Source organism: Coenobita brevimanus, chromosome 88 (assembly GCF_032717465.1).
Source record: "Coenobita brevimanus isolate Jiangsu-jjx chromosome 88, ASM3271746v2, whole genome shotgun sequence".
Taxonomy (NCBI): domain Eukaryota; kingdom Metazoa; phylum Arthropoda; class Malacostraca; order Decapoda; family Coenobitidae; genus Coenobita; species Coenobita brevimanus.
Genome location: NC_137041.1, coordinates 361,622 through 378,623, shown reverse-complemented (window position 1 = coordinate 378,623; position 17,002 = coordinate 361,622). Strand labels below are relative to the sequence as shown.

Genomic DNA, 17,002 nt, shown 5'->3' with positions numbered 1-17,002 from the left:
TGTGTGAGAGAGAGAGAGAGAGAGAGAGAGAGAGAGAGAGAGAGAGAGAGAGAGAGAGAGAGGATAATATCTCTCTGGTAGGAAAAATGCGAATCGTAATTGAATGGGTGAAGTTATCCCAGGGAAGAGGAGGAGAGGGAAGGGAAGGGAAGGGAAGGGAGGAGAAGGGGAAGGGATGGAGGAAAGGAGAGAAGAGAGGAGAAGAAAAGAGAAGGAAGGAGAAGGGAAAGGAAGGGAAGAGAAGAGAGGAGAGGTGAATGAGGGAAAAATCAGAGAGATGGAATTGATGTGAGGAGAGGGAGAGAGAAAAGAAAAACTTGATGTGAAGGAAGAAAGAAAAGAAGGAAGGAAGGAGACACTCAGGTGTAAAAGAAGGAATAAATAATGGAAGGAAAGTAGAGGAAGGAAGGAAAGAGGGAAAGTGAATGAAGGAAGAAAGGGCAGCAGAGAAGGAGTGAAAGAAGGAAGAAAGGAGGGAAATGAATAAAATGGGAGAGAGAGAGAGAGAGAGAGAGAGAGAGAGAGAGAGAATGATGTGAGAGGGATTATCATGATTTCGCACCTCACTCTATATCGAATTTTGTCTTTCACACAAATTTCTCTCTCTCTCTCTCTCTCTCTCTCTCTCTCTCTCTCTCTCTCTCTCTCTCTCTCTCTCGCTATCAGTTTTCCATACACCTCATCGCCATTCATAGCTTCTCATCCGCCTCACCCTCACCTGACGAGTAGATAGATAGTAGATCGATTGACTGATAGATTAGGCGATAGATACGCAGGTAGGTAGACGGGTATGCAGTTAGGTTGGAAAATAGGTAGGTAGGTTGGTAGGTAGATAAAAACATAGATTAGTTAGATGGGTAGCAGGTAGGTAGGTAGAGCGATAAACAGGTTTACAGGTAGGTACGTTAGTGTAAAGGGATTGGCTGATAGATTGACAGGTGGATGGATAGATATATAGACAGATAAGAGTAGGAAGACGGATTAACAGGCAGCGAAGTGGATAGATGGGTTGATACGTCTCTCTCTCTCTCTCTCTCTCTCTCTCTCTCTCTCTCTCTCTCTCTCTCTCTCTCTCCCTCTCTCTTTCTTTTTTTTTCTCTCTCTCATGTAAAATCATCGAAATTTCAGCCTTCCGATAACTAGGCTTTGTATTTTAATTTCGGGCCAGACATCGTCGCCTCGTCCATTTATCTATCTATTTACCTGTCCATTAATCTTTCTTTATCTATCTGTCTATCTGTCTGTTTGTCTGTCTATTAGGTTAGTATATTATCAGTATCTGTCAATCTATCTGTCTGTCTGTAACTGTATGTATCTATTAGTCTGTATTAAAAAATAGTGACCTAAGCAGCTGAGTAGGTTACAGGTCTAAATAATGATAATAATAATAATAATAATAATAATAATAATAATAATAATACATAAACAAAACGTGCTAGGAGTCATGGTATTAGTCTTTATGGGTATGTGGCATCTGGGGTCAAGGTTACTCAGCCATCCTGCCGCCCATTGACCTTGTGTCGTAAAAATAATGATGGTTTAGCCATGTCTGTCCCATCCTTGCCTTAAGCGGTAGGTCGTTGATGGTGGGATATTACCTTTCTCTCTCTCTCTCGGTTTGTGGAAGGGGACAACAAACTCTACGGTCATCGCAAGCCACGTTTCACTATCTACTTCCGTTATATTCACCGATATGGCCTTCAATACGCTCTCTCTCTCTCTCTCTCTCTCTCTCTCTCTCTCTCTAACACACACACACACACACACACACACACAAGGAAGAAGGAATCAAAGGCGAGGGTTTGTGTAAGGTGTGTGTGTGTGTTACCGTGGGAATTAATGCGTCTGTGTTTGAACACTTGCCCATAAGCCGTCTATTCAGCATCCCCCCAACCCCCCTTCTCCTCCTATCCTTTCCTCCCCTCCCCCTCCTCTCCGCTCACCCCTACACCCCCTCTTTGCAGCACCCTTCCCCTTTTCCATCCCCCTGTCCCTCTGTCCCCTTGCTTCCCCTCCCCTTCCCCCTCCTTAACCCTCTGTCTACCACCTCTTCCCTTCCCCTCCCCTCCCGCTCCCCCATCGGGCCAGCTGACTAAGATACCGACTATGTAAATGAGTTAAAGTTACAGTACGGGGAGGGAGGGGGAGAAGGAGAGAGAGAGTGGAAGGAGAGAGGGAGGGAGGGAGGGGAGAAGGAGAGCAGTGGAAGGCGGGAGGGAGGGAGCTCAGGGAGGGAGGGGAGCAGTGGAAGGCGGGAGGGAGGGAGGGAAGAAGAAGGAGAGCAGTGGAAGGCGGGAGGGAGGGAAGGGAGGCAGTTGACTGAAGGAATATGGAGGAAAGGAGAGGGGGAGGGAAGGGGAGAAGAGGGGAAGCGGAGGTTAAAGAGTAGGGAGGTGAGGGGAGGAGGATAGTTGATTAGAGCAGTGAAAGAAGAGGAAAGTGAACATAAGGAATGGGAGGGAGGGAGAGGTAATGGTGAGAGGGAATAGGTTAAGGGGAGGGGAGGAGATTTGGGAAAGGAAGGAAGGGAGAGGAGAGGGAAGAAGGGGAGGGTGGACGATAATCTAGGCCAAGTTAGTGTGAAATAACTGTAGCACTACCACTACTACTACCATTCCTAGTAGTACCACTGCTACCATTGCCACAACCATTACCACCTCTGCTACCACTATGATGGATACCACTTCTACTTCTCTGCTTCTGCAACCATTGCCACCACTACTACTATCACTGCGTTCACCATCACTACTATCATTGTTACCATCCTGCTTCTGCCACCACTAGTACCATTACTCTCCACTACTATTACTACCAGCCCGACTACTTTACGTCTCCTACCACTACTACCACCCTGCTTATACTACCGCTACTACTACTATCACTACTACCATTGAACTACGACCACTATCACATACATAACTATAGAAGAATAAGTCATGGTTACTTGAAAGTCAGTCAGCCTTCATTACGAAGTAGAGATGAGTCTCCTTGGTTACTAGTCCATTCAGTTTAACTTGGTGGACATTTTAATCTTTCTGCATTCCATCCCAAGTAAGTCAATGGCAGAATAAGACAGTACTACGGCCCTGCATCCTTTACACAGCACTTCCTCGTGACTAACACCCAACTCCATTTCTCATCTCTTGTTGTAGCACAGCACTGGGAGAGATGGCAATTTTAGCCAAGTTAATAGCGAAGGAAGTAGTGAGGTGAAACGCGGTGCGGGGTTAGGCATTGGAGGCTCAAGGACTATTGATTCGACACATTGGTTACTGGTGAGTGTATTGAGAGAGAGAGAGAGAGAGAGAGAGAGTAATGGGATAGTTTCATGAGTGGATTGCTTTTAAAAAAATGGACGAATGAAGTGATGAAAAAAATGGATGATTGATTGAAATGGATAGAGAGGTGGCTGGTAGGCCGGTAGGTAAGTAGATATGAGGCTTGATAGGTAGATGGGTAGGTGAGTTGGTAGGTAAGTAGGTACAAGGTAGGTAGGTGGATAAGGGACTTGCTAGATAGGTGGCTCGGTAGGTACGTAGGTAGGTAGATGAGTGGGTATGTAGGCTAGTAGATGGGTAGGTAGGTAGGTAGGTAGGTAGGTAAGTAAGTAGGCAGTCAGGTAGGTAGGTATGTGGTGACGGTGGTTGTGTGTGTGTGTGTGTGTGTGTGTGTGTGTGTGAGGAATTTTAATGTTTATTTGTTAGCTGTGTGCGTGTGTTGATAACTTGATGGTGGTTGTTGTGTAAGGAATGTTGGTGTTGATCTATATATCTGTCAGTCTTTCTCTCACTGTACCTATATATCTGTATATCTGTTTGTCTGTCACTCAGTATCCAGCTTTATCTGTATCCCTCCCCATCTCTGTAGCTGTGTTTGTGTGTGTGTGTGTGTGTGTGTGTATGTATATATATATATATATATATATATATATATATATATATATATATATATATATTCGTGTATCTTCATTCCATATAGAATTGGTGGTATAGTGTGATGGTTGTTAATAATATTCCGTCATACTGAACTGGTTGTATAAAGTATTAGCTGCATGTATTGGTGGTTGTACAGTATATCCACGCTGCTCGATCTCTGGCAGCCTCCATATTCAGTCCTTTATCCCTGAGGGCATACTCTATGGCCTCGTCTCTACTCCTGCTGGCGTGCTGGATACACTTGTCCCTAATCACAGGCATGAACCTGTTACACTCGCAACGCTCGGTGCTGAAATTAAGTTGGATGGAGTGAGAGTTTAGCCAGCAGATTGAGTGCATTGGGTGTGTTCTCAGTGGCTTTGTGAATTACCTAACACCTCCTTCTTAGCGACTTACCATGATTGTAAGTATGACTGGTATAATTATAGGCTAGTATGAGCGTATTAAATGGGCTATGAAATTAGGTTAATCGGAGTGAGAGCCGGACCAGCCGATTATGCTCAAAATCAACACTGGCTGCTGTTTTATATATATTGACTGGTATGCAGAGTCGCCCGAAAGTACCGCTTGTCTAGAAAATCACCTGCCGTTATCATAGGTATTGTGGGGACGGCTTGGTCTGCTGGTGTGGGAGTGGGTGTGACAGTGGACGTAGGAAATGAAGACATGATGCAGGGTAGACATTGATGCTGTTAAATGAGCCTGTGTGAATTATTTTCTTTAATTTAAGCAGCCTTAGAGAGAGAGAGAGAGAGAGAGAGAGAGAGAGAGAGAGAGAGAGAGAGAGAGAGAGAGAGCTGTATGGCCCATTTACTTCTATTTGAATATTGATTGAGATTTTTAGCCGCGTTTTGATCCGAGCTTGGTTACCTCCCCTTCTCTCTCTCTCTCTCTCTCTCTCTCTCTCTCTCTCTCTCACACACACACACACACACACACACACACACACACACACACACACACACACACACGTCTCTCATACCCCCTCTCTTGCAACCTTTCCTTCTCTCACACTTTCTAGCGCCCCTCACCCTTCCCTCTCCCATCCCCTCTCACCCACACTCCATTGTCTTCTACTGGTCGATGTCGTGAGTGTGCTGGGTGAGTGACTGTGTGTGTGTGTGTGTGTGCGTGTGTGTGTGTGTGAGAGAGAGAGAGAGAGAGAGAGAGAGAGAGAGAGAGAGAGAGAGAGAGAGAGAGAGAGAGAGAGGGGGGGGGGAGAATGCCTTGTAAAATAAATCATGTCGGCTAAATAATTTGAGTGCAGTAAATATTTTTTTATAGTTTTCTCCAAGAATAAGAACAAGATGAGGACTCATTTACCTGGCCTCTTGTGCACCTAAAGTCGGTTTCCTTTCACCTGATGGAACAGGACAACTATTACGCCTTCAGTTCTCAGTACTGTAATGGTTATAAGGTCGAAATGAGTCTCCTTGGTTGCTAGTCATTTGTCAGGTGGAAATATACCGACTATGGTAATGTGCTAAAGGCTGAAGAGATATAAAACTTAGACAGTTTTGATCACCTCATTTCCGTTTTGTCATGAAGCTTCTTAGGAAACTTTTATTTTGTATCAGTGACAAGTCCCATGTTGTAGGTTGGGGCGCTTACCAGCCACTCACTCGATGTAATGGGACCTTAGGGTAACTCTACACTGAGTGACAAGCCAAATGGTTTCTTGTAATCCAGGAAACCATTTATTACATTGTGTGGTAACCATATAACCAAATGGTGGCTGGTTGTTGTATGAAGTAAGGCATTCCAGCTGGATGGGGCCCATTAAGATTCACGTTTGAAGGGTGACTGGGGCTTGTTGCTAACATTATGCCACTCAGGGGTAGGTGAGGCTGGTCGCCCTCACCTTAAATATCGGGACTGTATAGCGTAACCTCAAACCTCTGTGTTCCTCATGCGGTAGAAAAGAGATGGATAATGAGTTAATGATTGGACAAGTCGTGCTATAAGTCCTCACCTTCGCTGTAATATTATACAAAAAATAAATCGCTAAGAAAGTGGTGCCTGAGCTATGTAAGAGTGTGGTACTTGGTGTGGTGGTCTTTACGACACCCTGTACATTACTCTGTGTTTTGTCAGTGTAGTGAAGGATGCGTGCCAGTCAGTACTGTGGTGACGGCAGTGACAGTGCCTGGGACTGACTGTGGTAGTAAGCAAGGCAGGATTCATCAGGAAGTGGGAGTGACAGGGTGAGGCAAAGCAGGCAGGGTGAGGCAGTGCGATTATAATCATGATGATGATGGTGGTGGTGGTGGTATGAGCATGTCAGGAGGCTACCCACTACTGCTGGACCAGAACGGGTGGGGCGGCAGTGACCGTCACGCCACCTCGTTGCTGCGGTCGGTGGGCGTGGACCTGTCCCGCCCAGTGAACACCCACACCCTCACTCACGCCCACACCCACCATGACATTGAGGTGCATGTTGAGGCGCCTCAGTCCTGCTTCAGGCTAGAGTACCCACAGCCACCTGCTACACACCGCACCCCGCCTGTGGGTGGCGCTGCAGACCTCAGGGACACCACCAGAGACAGGGATGTCCGTGTGGCTCGGCCGGGGCCGCGGGGCCACCCTGGGGGCCGCACCTCAGCCGCTCCCGCCCAGCACACCGGCGACTCCCCCGCCTCACCCCGGGCATCGCCACGGCCACGACGGGGTGCAGGGCAGGTGGTAGAGAACCACCGGGGCAGCAACGGGACGGGACAGCGTGGGGCAGGGCTGGGTATGGGGCTGGGACCCCCTGCGGCGGGAGGGGCCCCTGCCGTTGTGTCCCTGCTTGGCCCCTCCCGCCCATCCCAGCTGTCCCTCTGCTGTTCCACGCCAGACTACTACTACGCCAGTGATGAGCGCATGCGTCAGGAGCCGGAGCCGGGCCTGCTGAACTGCTGTGATGCCAAGGTGTCTTGCTGCCCCTGCTGCCCCTGCTGCCGCCCGTACTGTCCCGCGGGACACATGAACACCGTGTGCATGGCCCTTATCTGCTCCGGCATCATCATATTCATCATCCTGTCTCCACTCTTCCACTACCTCATCCCTACCTAGCACAAGCAGGTCTCTGCTCCCTCCCTCCTCATCGCCCTCACGCTGATGCCGACTCTATGCAGGTGAGTCTCAGGCCTTACCCTCACCACATCCACCCACTAACCCCATTGTGCCTTCATGTGATGGCACTGATATAGCCGTGAAACTCCTCTGCCTGGACATACTAATGCTATACGGTTCAGTCTCGTCCCCATCCATACTTAGCCCTCACCACACCCAAGTACTCACCTCCACAGTTATGGTGAGGGACGCCTTCATGTGGTGGCACTGATATGGCTGGACCACTTCCCTGCCGGGCTATACAAAGCTATACTGGTAAGTCTCAATCCCACCCATACTTGACCCTCAGCAAACTTCAGATGCTCCCACTTTTCGTAACATTTCTTCATTAACGATTTACTTTGTACATTACACCCTAGTTTCCTCTTGTGTTATTGGTGCAGACTTGGTCAGTATTTAAGGATGAGTTGCATGTAAGAAAATGTTGAGTTATAATATGCAAAATGAATCGCTGAGGAGATGCTACTAAGCCTCTCGTGTCATCTAAAATTGTGCCTTGAGTCACCCCCCCCCTCCTTCACGCTCCTGAATATGGTCGCGTGCAAAACAAAGCACGGAATTTGTCCACGGATCCATACCGGTGTTTAGGGAGTCAGGGCAAGAGAACGCACCGTGAAGAGGACCTGATGGTGGTATTTTTGGTTTGTTTTTTCACCTGATAGAACTGGTCTACTTCAGAGTTGAAGATTGTGTCATGGTTGCTTGAAATTCGGTGATCCTTTTATATGGGGTGGGCATGAGTCTCCTTGGTTACTAGTTAAATCGGTCCTCCAGTGTATCTACAGTACATTTGGCCATCAACTGAGCTGGAAGGGATTTGGGATTTTTGTCAGAAGAAAACCGCTGCACAAGACGGTCCGAAAATACTGACGGCTGAGTCTGCTGGAGTGGGCGTGGGTGTTGCAGTGGGTGTGGGAAATTAATAAATGAACAGTGACGCGTAAATGTACGGTGTGTAGAACTTGACGTACCTTGGACATGAGAGAGAGAGAGAGAGAGAGAGAGAGAGAGAGAGAGATGAACTGTTGGTGTGTTGTTAAAGTGAGTTAATTGTGTGAACGTGTGTATGATAGAAAGAGGCGTGTACGAGAGAGAGAGAGAGAGAGAGAGAGAGAGAGAGACCTATATTTGTTGCAATGGGACAAGTTTACTGTGGCAGGGGCGTGGTTAAGACGTGGAACGTGTTTGTAGTTTTAGGAGAGAGAGAGAGAGAGAGAGAGAGAGAGAATGGGGAGGTGTAAGAGAAAAGTAGCGTGTTGGCTGCTCTCCATGTCTCACTTGTTGTTGTTGTTGATGATGTTGTGGTGACATCTGCCATGCCCGCTTCCTCTCCCCACCATGCCTTCCGCCCTCCAGCCCTGCCCCTCCTCCCATCCTCATTTGGTTCCTCTCTTCTCTCTTTCGTCTCGCCTCCCCCTTGCCTTCCTCTTTCCTCCCGCCTTCCTCTCTCCTTCTCTCCTCCCTCTTTCCTTGCTCTCCTTCCTTCTTTCTCCCCTCCCTCCTTTCCTCTCTCCTTCCTCGTCTCCTTCCCTCTCTGTTTCTTCTGTCTCCTCTCTTCCCTTCCCTCCTCCCCGTCATTTACTTACCTCACTCCTCTTCCTCTTTGTGTCTTTTGCCTCCCCTCCCCTCCCCTCCCCTCCGTACTTTTCCTTCCTGCATCCTCCCTTTCCTTCCCCTCTTTTCTCTCCTCTCTTTCCTCCCCCTTTTTTCGCTTCTCCCTTCCCTCGCAGTATTCCTCCATCCCCTGTTTTTCTCTCCCTCTTCCCACTCTGTTCCTTATTTATCTCCTCCCTTCTCTTTCCTTGACCTCCTGTGCCTTCCTTCTCCCCCCTGCCTCCCCTCCCCTCCCCTCCCCTCAGCAGTGACTCCACAACGTTAATCTTGAAGCTATTGTTATGGAAATGCCCCTTCCCCTCCCCCTCCTGCTCCCTCTTTGCCTCCCTTCCCCCTCCCCCTTCCTCTTCTCCTTCCTTCCCCCTCCTCGTCCCTCTTCTCCTTTTTCCCTCCCCCCCTCCCTCTTCTCCCTTTTCCCTCCCCCTCCTCCCTTCTTACATTCTCTTTCCCTTCCTCCTGTCGTCTCCCCCCTTCCCTTCACTTTCCGTCCCCTCTCCCCTTCCTCTGCCTCCATCCCCTCTCCCCTTCCTCTGCCTCCATCCCCTCTCCCCTTCCTCTGCCTTCATCCCCTCTCTCCTCCTTCCTTCCCTACCCCGTGTATCCTTCCTCTCCGGTATCCTTTTCCTTCCCTTCCCTTCCCCTTCCTTTCCCTTTTCTTTGCTTCTCTTATTCTTTCCTTCGTTTCCTACTTTTTTTTTTGTATATTCTCTGCCGTGCCTTTCCTTCTCTCCCTTTCCTTCTCCTCTCTAATTTGTTGTCTCCTTTCCTCTCTTCTGCTCTCTTCTGCTCCCTTCTCTTTAACTTCCCATCCTTTTATCTCCCGTGCCCTTTACAATGGGATCACAGAGTCAGCCTATCTGTCTGTCTCTTGCCAGTTGGATGGACAAATAAACTATAATTTAAGAGACGTAAAACATGAAATCGACCCACCTACTTATCTACCTCCCTACCTGCCTATTGCCTACTTATACGTCTCACTGCCTACCTGTCATACTCTCTCTCTCTCTCTCTCTCTCTCTCTCTCTCTCTCTCTTTCTCACCTTTCATCCCATCCTTTTAACCTCTTGATTGCCCAGATATCTCTCAATCTGTCCCTACTCTTTCCTCCTCCTCCTCCTCCTCCTCCTCCTCCTCACCATAAGAACATTAACTCCCTTATTCTGGTGCTCCTCAAGTCTCGTTATATCTTAGGAGCAACGCCTGGCTTTGAAAGAGAGAGAGAGAGAGAGAGAGAGAGAGAGAGAGAGAGAGGAGAAAAGGGGAGGGGGGGAAGCCCAGTTAAGGTGAGAAAACTATATTCTTGAATACGACAGTTTGGTGGTGGATGGGGACGCCTGCACGTGATGGCACTGATAAAACCTGGTGACTCCACTGCCCTGCAGTACATGGCAGGAGATGGGACCTTGAGACTCCAGTCCACCGGGCTGATGTTCACATTAACCTAGGGCTGCTACTGCTGCTACTACTACTACTACTACTACTGCTGGTGCCACTACTACTACTACTACTACTACTACACTACTGCTACTACTACTACTACTGCTGCCACTACTACTACTACTACTACTACTACAACTACAACTACTATTACTACTACTACTACTACTACACTGCTGCTACTACTACTACTACTACTACTGCTACTACTACTACAACTACTATTACTACTACTACACTACTGCTACTACTACTACACTACTGCTACTACTACTACTACTACTGCTACTACTACTATTTATACTACTACTACTGCTACTACTACTACACTACTGCTACTACTACTACTGCTACTACTACTACTACTACTACTGCTACTACTACTACAGCTACTATTACTACTACTACTACTGCTGCTACTACTACAACTACTATTACTACTACTACTACTACTACTACACTACTGCTACTATTTATACTACTACTACTACTATTTATACTACTACTACTACTACTACTACTACTATTTATACTACTACTACTACTGTTAGAAATGACGGGGTGTCTTTCCTCAGTAAAGTGCAGTGGTCTCTTGGCAGCAGGACTGAAGACAAAAATACTTCAACTTGTTTTAGAGGCTTATGTTTAGTTGATATACAGGGTGGTTCAGAAACAGCGCTGCAGTAGACGGCTTAGTGTGCTGGTGTGGGGGTGGCTGTGGGAGTAAGAAATGAGTTGGTGTGGGAGTGGCTGTGGGAGTAAGAAATGAGTTGGTGTGGGAGTGGCTGTGGGAGTAAGAAATGAGTTAGTGTGGGGGTGGCTGTGGGAGTAAAATGAGTTGGTGTGGGAGTAAGAAATGAGTTGGTGTGGGGGTAGGAAATGAGTTGGTGTGGGGGTGGCTGTGGGAGTAAGAAATGAGTTGATGTGGGAGTGGCTGTGGGAATAGGAAATGAGTTGGTGTGGGGGTGGCTGTGAGAGTAAGAAATGAGTTGGTGTGGGGGTGGCTGTGGGAGTAAGAAATGAGTTGGTGTGGGAGTAAGAAATGAGTTGGTGTGGGGGTGGCTGTGGGAGTAAGAAATGAGTTGGTGTGGGGGTGGCTGTGGGAATAGGAAATGAGTTGGTGTGGGGGTGGCTGTGAGAGTAAGAAATGAGTTGGTGTGGGGGTGGCTGTGGGAGTAAGAAATGAGTTGGTGTGGGAGTAGGAAATGAGTTGGTGTGGGGGTGGCTGTGGGAGTAAGAAATGAGTTGGTGTGGGAGTGGCTGTGGGAGTAGGAAATGAGTTGGTGTGGGGGTGGCTGTGGGAGTAGGAAATGAGTAACAGATGCAGGGTAGACATTGCTAACGCTGACTGAGCCGTGGCCCGCAGCGCAGGAAGCACCGCCCGACTGAGTGGAAGAGGAGGATTATTTTGGCACCACCCTGTATACCTTGTGGATTTTGAATTGAGTTATTTATGTCTGTGTTTGTTTTACATTATTATATATTGTCATTCCTCTCTCTCTCTCTCTCTCTCTCTCTCTCTCTCTCTCTCTCTCTCTCTCTCTCTCTCTCTATTTCCTCTTACGTATACTACCATATCAAACGAACATAATACATAACCCAACCCAACCCATTCCAGTCCAGTTCAGTCCAATCCAATCTAGTTCAATCCAACCCAGTCTAATCCAGTCCAACCCAACCCAACCCAACCCAACCCATTCCAGTCCAATCCAACCCAACCCAACCCAACCCATTCCAGTCCAATTCAGTCCAATCCAACCCAACCCAGTCCAACCCAACCCAACCCAACCCAACCCAACCCAACCCAGTCCAACCCAACCCAACCCAACCCAACCCAACCCAATCCAACCCAATCCAACCCAACCCAACCCAGTCCAACCCAACCCAACCCAACCCAACCCATGATCGCCTAACCCCACTTTACCGTACCCCAGTCACCTAACCTCACCTAACCTAACCTAACCTCTCTCTCCCGCAGATATCAGAGCACGTGAGTACGGTCTGGCGGCACAGCTCCTGACATAGGCCTAATCTACACTGCCACCTCTCTCTCGTGGGGTAGAGGTAGAGTTAGAGTAAGAAAGTAGAGGTAGAGTAAAAAAGTAGAGTTAGAAGGTGGAGACAGGGTAAGAGTAAAAGAGTAACAGTAGAGTAAAAGTAGAGACAGAAAGTAGAGAGAGTAAGAGTAGAGTAAGAAAGTAGAGTAAGAAAATAGAGTAAGACTAGAGTAAGAAAGTAGAGATAAAGAGTAGAGTAAGAAAGTAGAGATAAAGAGTAGAGTAAGAAAGTAGAGATAAAGAGTAGAGTAAGAAAGTAGAGATAAAGAGTAGAGTAAGAAAGTAGAGATAAAGAGTAGAGTAAGAAAGTAGAGATGCAGTAAACCTAGAGTAAGAAAGTAAAGGTAGAGTAAGAAACTAGTGTAAGAAAGTAGAGATTGAATAAGAGTAGAGTTAGTAAAATCAGAGATAAGAATAGAGTAAGAAGTTGTAATACCTCTGTTCGGTGTGTAAAGTAAGAAATGAGAGAGAGAGAGAGAGAGAGAGAGAGAGAGAGAGAGAGAGAGAGAGAGAGAGAGAGAGAGAGAGAGAAACCAAGGTAAAATTAGTGCAACAAGTTAGGTAGGTAGGTAGGTAGGTAGGTAGAGAGAGAGAGAGAGAGAGAAAACAGTGCAACAAGTTAGGCAGAATTAAGATGCTGATGATGATGATGATATTGGAACAGTGGCAGATTGGTTAGTGTAAAAGAATAAAGATTAAGGTTAGTGTGAGAAAGTGAGAGATTAGAGTTAGTGCAAGGAAGTGAGAGATTAGTTCTTGTGAGAAAGTGAAGATTAGAGTTAGTTTTAAGAAGAAATACTGTAGAGCAAGGAAAGGGCTCTCTCTATTCTTAAGAAGAAAGAGAACACTGTAGAGCAAGGAAAGGGCTCTCTCTATTCCTTCCTCTATTTTCTTACATGATGGGATAAAGTTAAAGATAGAGTTTGAGTGATTTGGGAAAAGTACAGTAAAAGGAAATGATTTTAGTGTTTCTCTCTCTCTCTCTCTCTCTCTCTCTCATTCTGCTATATACTCTCCCTTTCTTCAACCCTTTTTTTCCCTCCTTCCTTACGCTTCCATCTCCCTCCTTCCTGTCCCTTCCTTCTCCTTTCCTACTAAATTTCCCTACTCTGTTTTCCTCTTCCATTTCCCACATCCTCTCCACCTTTCCTCCCCTTCCCTCCCACTTTCCTCTTCCCTTTTCCTGTTCTCTCCCCTCTCCTTCCCTTTCTTCCTTTCCTGTTTCCTTCCCCACTCCCATCTCCTTTGCTCCTTCTGCCCCTTTGCTTCTTACGTCTCTTTATCTTCCTCCTTTTCTGTTCCTCTCCCTCTCTTCCCCTTCTTCCCTCTCTCCTTTCCTCCCTCCTTCCGTCCGCTCTCTTTCCCTCCTTTTCTCCCCTTCCCTCCTTTTCTCCCCTTCCCTCCTTTTCTCTCCCTCCCTTTTTCCTTCTTTCTTTTTCTCTCCCTTCCTCTTTCCTTCCCTCTTTCTCCCCTGCCTCTTTCCTTCCCTCTTTCTCCCCTGCCTCTTTCCTTCTCTCATTTTCTCCCCCTCCATCTTTCCTTTCTTTTTTTTTTCACCCCCTCCCTCTTTCCTTCCCTCCCAGCTTCCCTCCCCTCCTTCCCATCCCTCCGTCCATTTCCTTCCCTCTTTCCTTCCTTCCCTCGTCGCGTTCTCTCTTTCCCCCCCACCTTTCCTCTCCCAGTCTTTTATCTCTCTTCATATCTTCTCCATCCTCCTTTCCTCCTCCCTCTTCTCCGCGCCTTCCCCTCCCCGTCTCTCTCTCTCTCTCTCTCTCTCTCTCTCTCTCTCCATATGTTACCTTGATATAGGGTATTAGTTCTGCGTTGGGGTATATAGCCCAGTAAAGAGGCAGGCAGGCAGGCAGGAGAGAGAGAGAGAGAGAGAGAGAGAGAGAGAGAGAGAGAGAGAGAGTAGCCAGTTGATGATAAGACACGCCTTCAAGTGTTCAACTGGCCCTGTTTTCTCCATCGCTTAGTTCTCCCTCTCTCTCTTTCTATCTGTCTAACTCAACTTTTTTTTTCTCATATTCATTGCAATATTTTATCCTATTAAGATTAACCCGTAATTTACCAGGCGGGCGCAGGGCCTTATTCCAGAGAGAGAGAGAGAGAGAGAGAGAGAGAGAGAGAGAGAGAGAGAGAGAGAGAGAGAGAGAGAGACTTCTATATAATGTAATCACAGTCGATATTACCCTCTTTATGTTATTACAGTCGTTATTACACTGGGCGCGCTCGCGCATGCGTGTGTGTGTGTGTGTGTGTGTGTGTGTTTTGCGAGTGTATGTGTGTGTGTGTGTGTGTGTGTGTGTGTGTGTGTGTGTATGTGTGGTGTGTGTGTGTGTTTTGCGAGTGTATGTGTGGTGTGTGTGTGTGTGTGTTTTGCGAGTGTGTGTGTGTGTGTGTGTGTGTGTGTGTGTGTGTGTGTGTGTGTGTGTGTGGTTTAATATCAACTTGGAGAAGGGCTGCACATCGGGTTTTTTCCGTGTTATGGCCAGAATATGGTAGTTTAGATATTGCAGGGTGAGGGGGGTAGATAGATAGATAGATAATACAGGTAACGGATGGATGGCTGGAAACAGAAAATGTATAGTTAAGAGTGGAAAGAAAATTGATAGACAGGTAGGTCGATAGATAAATTCATATAAGTAACAGATGGATGAATGGAAAGGGAAAACAGATAGATAGACAGACAGACAGACAGACTGGAGTACATGTAGAAGGAAACAACGACGGAATTGCAGAACAGTCAGTACAATAATAGATTTATATGTAGATTCAGCACTCGCTCTCTCTCTCTCTCTCTCTCTCTCTCTCTCTCTCTCTCGTCTTTTCTCCCATTTCTTATCAGTTCTTTGTCATTTTCTTTTTCACATAGATGCTGATGAATATAATGATTGGAGAGAGAGAGAGAGAGGGGGGGGGGAATCCACACTTTTATGGTCCTATCAAAGAAAGCCTAACTTCTGCAACAGTGGAGACAGACTGGAGGGAAGGAGGGAAATATGGAACAGGGCAGTGAGGAAAATATGGAGAGAGAGAGAGAGAGAGAAGGGGGGGGGAGAAAGAGTACTGGATAGGTTTGTGTGTGTGTGTGTGTGTGTGTGTGTGTGTGTTTTGGTAAGAGAATGATTGTGTGTATTTAATATTGTTATTATTATCATTATCACAGTAGTAGCAGTAGCAGTAACAGGAGCAGTAACGGTAGTAATAATAAGTCACATCCAATGTAAACCACAGTAATAACCACCTTTATCAGTAGCTGGCCACCACTCTTGCACTCATCCCATTAATTTCACACAAGGACCATTAACCCCATTGACCTCCTACGTGAACCATCTCAGTCCAGTTAAATGCACTCGATCCCGTTAAGCTATATACAGGACCTAAAATTAACATCTCCCACAAGAGTACGGCGCTTGTCACGAAGAAGTGCTGTTAAATGGATGCGAGGTCGTATTATTGTCTCATTAGCTACATTATAGAAGCTGCAAATGAAACTATCCGGCAAATTGAATACTGAGCTGTAATAAGACTGACACTAGAACTACGGTACTAGTCACGAAGAAGTGCTGTGGATGGGATGTAAAATGGCAGAAATCTCAGCCACGTGAAAGTGAACTATATTATTCCCTGAGAAGTCTTTTATTTCGAAAGTTTGGCTAATTAAAGAAGTTGGTCTTTTTTCATGAATAGAGAATGTTGGGTTACTGAAGTACGGAGCATCCCTTCTTTAGCGATTTATGTAGAGTATGACAGTTTCTACCCCATCTTTCCACCTCATCCTCGTTATCCCCCCCTCCCTCTCCACTCTCCTCTCCCCCCTCCCCTCTCCTCTCCCCCTCCCTCTCCACTTCACTAGCATACACTCCCAGTCAGTCTCTCATTCACCGTCTTTTCCACAGAATATGACTGACCATTTTTTTTTTAAATCTGTGCTGGCTGCAGTCTGTAATATGGGATGCAGGCTAACACATCCAACAGTTAAATGTGTTTCATAAGAAAGTAATAAAAAAATTAAGTGTTTTGCTCATCCTTCGGCCGTAAGGGGAAAAAAATTATCGGTTCTCTACCTGCTTGTAAATTTCCTTAAATCTCTTCTTGGCGATTTATCTTAGCCTGTTGCACTCTAGTACTCGTGTTTACCAAATAGGAAGTTTTGAATTAGTTCGGGTTGGATTTTTAATGTCTACGGCTCTGTTCTCCTTGGCTTTGAAATTTCCGTAAAGCCTTTTCGTTAGCGATTTGTTTTAGCATATCTCTGTTTACTAAGTATGTATTTTTCAGTTGTTTACAGTTTATATCTTGAACAGGAAATTTTACGCTATGGAGATGGTTTTAAAAGTTCTTTTCAATTTGAACATCACTATCTATTCTTCTGGGCATTTGAAGCTTCGTAATACCTTTTCCTTTGCGATTTATTTACCATGTTATACTTGTTTGTTCTACATGCTATCGATATTTGAGTATCGAAATATGTTGCATAAATCTAGCAGTCTGTCTGTAGCCATCTTCTTTCTTTTCGTTTCTCTCCTTTCCTCCTCCTCCTCCTCCTCCTCCTCCTTCTCATTTCTTCATCTTGTTCCTTATTCTGTCCATCTGTCTACTGCCAGACGCCGTAATCTGTTAAGGGTTGGCCACAAACGAATCTTCTCCATGTCGCTCTGTCCCCTGCCATTTCGCTGTCCTAATCTCACCTTATACCCCCCTCTCTCATGTACTTCTCCACTCCATCCCTCCATTTCATCCCCAGTCTCCCCCTCCCTCTCCCCCCCCTCCACCTCACTCACATACACTCTCCTCGTTAATCTCTCACAAAGAAAATAATATTAACGTGTCAGACAGATA

The 17,002-nt window shown here is 46.4% G+C and overlaps 2 protein-coding genes across 2 annotated transcripts in view; both read left to right on the top strand.

Annotated features, from left to right (window-relative positions):
* mri (BTB/POZ domain-containing protein mrityu) overlaps positions 1-17,002 on the top strand; it is an 81,274-nt gene that overhangs the window by 46,676 nt on the left and 17,596 nt on the right. The gene's annotated exons all lie outside the window — the stretch shown is intronic.
* On the top strand, positions 6,213-6,989 carry LOC145411124 (uncharacterized). Its single transcript, XM_080281168.1, has one exon. It carries the CDS (start codon positions 6,213-6,215, stop codon positions 6,987-6,989), a length of 777 nt encoding a protein of 258 aa, XP_080137294.1.

Bases quoted from the DNA above. Each gene is read 5' to 3' on its own strand.
- LOC145411124 (XM_080281168.1), top strand. From the start codon at position 6,213: ATGTCAGGAGGCTACCCACTACTGCTGGACCAGAACGGGTGGGGCGGC.